Source organism: Aplysia californica, unplaced genomic scaffold (assembly GCF_000002075.1).
Source record: "Aplysia californica isolate F4 #8 unplaced genomic scaffold, AplCal3.0 scaffold00151, whole genome shotgun sequence".
Classification (NCBI taxonomy): domain Eukaryota; kingdom Metazoa; phylum Mollusca; class Gastropoda; order Aplysiida; family Aplysiidae; genus Aplysia; species Aplysia californica.
The window spans coordinates 274,907-281,308 of record NW_004797421.1 but is presented as its reverse complement, the minus strand read 5'-3'; the positions used below and the strand labels follow the sequence as shown (position 1 = coordinate 281,308).

Genomic DNA, 6,402 nt, shown 5'->3' with positions numbered 1-6,402 from the left:
CCCCCACGAAAAAGGAAATAAATGAATAAATAAATAAATAAATACAGACCCAACACACAAACCCAAACAGTGACGCAATACTTCATAGAAAAGGACTTCATTTTGATTCTGGATACCAGCTTAGAAAATATTTCGCGACTTCTTTGCTTACAGTAATCCAGAAACTAAATACTACGACTGATGGAGATCAGGATGAAAATTATATTAAATTTCCCTGGAGTCTTTGTTCTTGTTAAACAAATTTTTAATAACTCCCCCTTCACCCGTCCCTACCCCACTCTCCATTTTCAACTCTACCCACACTTCAAAACACCATAAACCAGATGTCACAAAATAAAAGTGATACCGTTTTGTTACTTTTCCTTTATCCGAATTTTAAAACCTGAAATTTGAAAGCGAGGCTCCCTGTCATTTTGCCATTTAAATTGTAACGTTTGTGTGTCCATTTACGATGTTTTTATCGTGACCTTTTACTCTTTTTCTCTTCCTCTGACCAGGTCTCAGACTGCAGGAGGTCCTCAATGGTCTCAGGTAAGCTTGATGACATTTGAAATAAATAATTTTATTGCTTTTATTGGGTTCAAATCCACACTAATTTTCTTGAAGGACATCCATAAAACCACAGTCTCTTCCACACCATTCCCTCCCATCATTTTTGCCTTTATCTTTGTTCAAAATTATATTCGGTTGCCTTTGTTTTGCAGTAGGCGATAAAAAAGAGTGTTTGGGGACTGGGATGGACAGGAGCTGCTTGTGTTGGTGGTTTCTGTTTGGAAAAGGCGGTTAAAGGGTCTTCATTATACAAAACTAAGAAAAGAATTATTATGAGGCCTATTGTTTTTCTTATAGACGACATATTTTAATTCTGATTTATTTGTTTTTGTTGTTGCTGTTGCTGTTACTGCTGCTGCTGCTTCTAATGTTGTTGTTGTTGTTGTTGTTGTGTCGTTATTGTCGTCGCAGTGGTCGTTGTTTTTGTTGTTGTTGTTTCTTTTGGTGCAGCTGTTTATTTTTTGACTTTTTGGGAAGGGGTGGGGGGCGGGGTGAGTTGTTGCTTTACTGAGAAGTGTGTTGAGTGTTTGCAGCTGTATACACTTTGTCTGTTTGTCCCACACACGCGAATGTCGCTTCAACGGCGTTCGTTGCGCATGCGTGTCTTGTTGTTGTATATAGTTGGATGGAAGATTGACTGATTGATACTTAAGTTCACATAATTGTTAAAATAATTTGCAATCTCATAATTGCTCAGAAATGTGGTCGTAGGTGGCTGGCGGGTGCTCTGGTGAGGCAGTTGTAGTAGTAGTAGTAGTAGTAGTAGCAGCAGCAGCAGCAGCAGCAGCAGCAGCAGCAGCAGCAGCAGCAGCAGCAGTCGTATTCATCTGACAGTAACAGCCTGAAAAAGGGCAAATTCCTAGGGTTTTTTTTTCTTTTTTGGGGGGGAGAGGAGGTGGTTCTCGTTACTTTGTTGGTCTTCCATAAACGACAACATCACGGTTACGACCTCCAAAGCTTACCTTGTCATCGTACAGACCACGCCTACATCAATGATACAGTGATTAAACCGCGGAGCAGGCCGGAAGGTAAACCCGTGACTAGCATAAGGAGACATTCATTAACTCTTTCCACGCCAGAGGGCTGTCCACGGTTGTGCCAGACCGGTGTGTGTTGGGCAAAAAATGTGACAGGTTGAAGGTGGTGTTAGGTGTTAGGAGAGGCAAGTTCCGCACTCATTTATTTTTTCAAATAAGTAGACGCGTCTCATAAGAAAACCAACGCGGTGCACCCCCCCCCCCCTTCCAAATATATTTTTTTAAAATTACATATATATATAATAATAATAATGGCAATTGTAATTTTAAAAAAATTTAAATAGAAAAGCAAATAAATGAATAAATAAATAAAATTTAAAAAAGTAAATAATTTCAGAAATTAAAATTTATAAATAATCAAATAAACAAATAAATAAAGATTTATTGTTTTATAATAAGTATTCCTAAAATTGGTCAATGTCTTGAAAAATATATATTATTTTACTTTGAAAGGGGGATAACATTACATAGAAAAATAGATCGAAGTCGGCCCAAGATCACAACACATATGAGTTAACGACGGCACAGAGAGAGAGACAAACACACACACACACACAGAGAGAGAGAGAGAGAGAGAGAGAGAGAGAGAGAGAGAGAGAGAGAGAGAGAGAGAGAGAGAGAGAGAGAGAGAGAGAGAGAGACTTGCCTCATTGTTTATTCACGCCAACAACCTCCCAGGCGCCATGTCCGTGCAGCGGTCCCTGGCCGCTTGTAGTGGACACCAGAATCTGACCGCTCGTTGTGCGCACGACATTTACTAGAGTCCCGGGTTTATTTTGGGATCTTGAAGTTTGTAGAACATTTGTTAGTACATGGTAAGACAGTGCAACGATCCATCACGGCTTTCTTTATGGAATTTCGACTGGGTTGGTTCTTTTTATATATTATTATGTTTATATTTGTTTAAAATATGTCCTTTTTTTACTGTCGTCGCCGTGAACCTCTTTTGATAATAATAATAATAAGGTTAATCGACCTTGATCACCTCTGATGATTTCTTTGAATACATGTACGTGATATACCAGAGAGTTTACAGTAATATTACTGTAAACCCTCTCTGGATATACTATGGCGTTAATATTCTAGTGGTCAGGCTACGGGACCAGTAATGGTGAAATTGCAGGTTCAGGGATTCGAGGCTCATATCAGTCCAAAGTTGTGTACTTTGGTCAGGCATTTTAGGTGTATCGTCCAATTTCCATTGGTCCATTCGGAGATGGGTGTTTAATTCAGAGGTGTCTCCTCTTTATTAACCTTATAAAGTTGCAAAGGGTGTTGAACCTTGTTGAACGAATACAATATCAATTTCACATTGTGTGTACGTATGTATAATATGTATATACACACTCACATACATACACATTTGTAATATAAATATGCATTACAAAAACATGATAATGATACTGATAATTGAACAATAACAAAACCAACGGAGATAATGATGTAATAATACACCTTGAAGTGGGATGGGTTGGCCAGTTCTGCCACCGTGTGACCGCCAAAGAAAGCTGTCTTTGAGTTCACTAAGTCAAGAATAGACTGGCTGGCGCTAATCGTATTTAGTTCGCACGGGGCAGAGCAAGGTTACACCACACATTACTGCAAAAATAGCAGCTCGGTCAAGTCGTACAAGGGTAAAGTGTAATTAATTCAATCCTGAGTGATTAGAACAATGTCGGAAACCGGAAAACAGTGACAGATGATGAGCCTCAGGTATGGGTGTCACAAGAAAAGGGAAGGGCTACTCTTTTAACAGCTGACTGATTTTGGAGAATGCGTCCGTCGTCATGCGTTTGTTTTGTATTTTTTACGGGGAGTATGTGGATGAGATGTGGGTCGACCATGAGTCACCTTTTTCGTGCGTTCTACTAATCCAGCCTTGGATACATCCAGCAAGATGATTTGTTGCAACTGAAGATCCTTTGTTGTATATTGGAACAGTTGTAGGCTCAATTTCAAGAGTAGATAATAAATCTCTATTTACATAATAAATTGGCTGTGGCATCAATCAAAGGGTCGAAATTCAAGACTTAAAAATCAAACGAATCAGTAAATTTTACCTACATATCATGGAGTCTTTACATTTTCATATATCACTCAAAAGAGCACAATACTAACAACTATGTGTACAATCAGCAGTCTTATGCCAAGGGTCTATAGCACTTGTTACCCCCTGTCTCGTTCATGGAGAGTTTTTCTGAGATATGAGCATGAAAAAGAGCTGACATCTTGGTTATTTACTAATAGTTTGGCTCAAATCAGGGCTTGAATGGAATCGGGGTTACCCTCAGCTAGTGGACAATGGTCACTCCCACTCCGAACCTGCGCTCGAGGGATTATCTCGCTCGGGTTTAGCTGACCGTACTGCAACCGGAACTTCGCCTCTCTGCCCCAGGGCTAGGAGGGATTATCGTAATCCGAGTCGGGCTGCACGCCGAAAAGGCGCAGACCACACGTCGTAGTAAATGATCCCTTTTGTTTAATAAGTCCTTTTCTGCCATATTGTTGTGCCTATTGTTAGTTATGTGTGGATTTTGAGTTGATCTAGGCAGCAGGTATCGATTCGATGTCGATACAGGTAGACATTCCTTCTTCACTGCATGTTGGCTCGTTCTCACCCTCACCCCCCCCCTTCCTTCTACCCCCCCCCCCTTCTCTCTCTCTCTCTCTCTCTCTCTCTCTTTCTCTCTCTCTCTCTCTCTCTCTCTCTCTCTCTCTCTCTCTCTCTCTCTCTCTCTCCCCCCTGTCTGTCTATTGCTTGCTCTATCTTAAGAAATAGGTATAATTAACAATCAAAGCTCAATTTTATTGACATGGCCATATACGCAGATGAACAGGTTTTGTTTTGATGTTTTAGAAAAATCGTTGCTTTTTCCTTTTGTGTACGAGATACATCGCTCTCTAGGAATAATATCAAACATGCAAAAATATAGGTTTTGCATCCTTGACTTTTGACGACGTTTCTATTGTTATTTTCCTTTTGTGTATTTTTCTTTTTGTTTGTTTGTTTGTTTTTAATATCACTATAACAAATAGATAAATGAACCATTTTGTAGTGTGCTGTATTTGCTATAGCCGTGGTTATTTTTCAAGAATCCTTTCCTTAGATGTCTTTAAAAAATTACGTAACTGTTTTGAACCTGACAAATATAAAATTCTGACTTTCGAGGTGATCCAAATGTATTGAGACTGTGAAGAAAAAGATTTAGTTAAGTTATCTTTTCATACGGGAAATATTGCTGAAAAAATCATCATAACGAGTTTCTCTGGAGATATCATTATTATTATTATTATTATTATTATTATTATTATTATTATTATTATTATTATTATTATTATTATTATTATTATTATTATTATTATTATTATTATTAGAGATGTTGTCTCAATTATTAGTAGATTCTATTATAATTAACATCATCATTGTTATTATAAATCACATTAGTCTCATTATAATTTGCAGACTAAGCATTAAGATTTCATATACCAAGAGCAAGTACTCAAACTGTACTCGATACTAAACTCGTTGTATCGACCTAGTTCTGTAGTTGTTCCAGTGACATATCTGGCACTGTTCAGAGCTGTGACTATTGTACTGCTGCTGTTGTACTGACTAGTCTACCCTTGTTCTGAGGGGGAATATATTGCATTGTTTGGATTTATTCATACATTAATTAATTCATTCCTTCATATCATATTTCTTCGTTTTGTGTTTCTTTTTCATGACGTCTGTTAGTAGAGATCGTTAGACATTATTCCATGATATATTATTCTTGTGGGGACAGCTTTGTCTCCTCGTCTTATTCTTCTGGGGATCATTGTGTTATTGAATGTAGTACTGCTTTGTCTATTTGTCTACATTGTTCTCTGCTGGCCGTAGTGCCTGTCTCGCTGCCAGAATTTTCTGAGGCTACAATCTTGCAAGCGCTCTGGAACGATTTGGCAAATCTGTAATGATTTTTCAAAGGAATGAATGGGTGAATACGTTTTGTTATGTGGTTCAAGAGGATTACGTTCTCCACGAGATAAAGCAAACATTTGGTTTCAATTGAAATGCACTATGGACTGGTAAGTACCTTATCAAATTGCATATATATTATATTCGTCTTGAATTGGATTACTACGTAATGCAGTCAGCTTGTCGGAGTGAATATGATTATTATGTAATGTAAACAGCATGTCGAGGGTGAAAAATACTTTTTTTGGGGTTCTATCTTAATATATATTTCCAAAAATTATTCCTTCAAAATCGTGATAGATCTCTGAATACCAAGGACTATTTTAACTTTGAAATGACTCTTTGAGCACAAATCTGCGAAGAAGAAAGTAATAAGCAAATAATTAATACACGTACTTGTAAATTTGTGTCGATTTCATAGAAAAGCTCAAGAAAAATTAATAAGCTTTAATTTGACATAAAAAAACTCAATAATGACAAAAATTTATGAGTGCATGATTTGACACATATTTTCATCTCAGTCTCAATTTTGATGCAATTTTTTTCCAACCAAATAAAGTTGTTCTTGTTGTCTTGGAGCAGAGGATGGCGGGCGCACTCGTGTGGTGTGGTCTTTCACACAAACATCGTCATTATTTCTCCTTGTTTTCTTAGTATATTAGGCCTACTCTCAAGCAACAACTCCAATCTTCAGCATTTATTTGACCTAATTGAGCTAATAGAGCCATACAATTTTGACCAAAACTAAAGCTTAAAGCTGGTACATAGTGGTTTTATGCATTACCCCCTACGCCCCTCCCAAGCCCCCGTGCTCTACTTTGTGTTTCTCTCTCTCTCTCTCTCTCTCTCTCTCTC

At 37.8% G+C, this 6,402-nt stretch overlaps 1 protein-coding gene across 1 annotated transcript in view; it reads left to right on the top strand.

Moving 5' to 3' along the window:
• The window catches only part of LOC101856020 (serine-rich adhesin for platelets), a gene marked incomplete in the record, with an annotated part of 327,208 nt that overhangs the window by 249,682 nt on the left and 71,124 nt on the right, over window positions 1–6,402 (top strand). Inside the window, 1 exon segment of the mRNA XM_013081912.2 lies at window positions 498–531. Within this exon segment, the coding sequence (XP_012937366.2) occupies window positions 498–531 (34 nt within the window).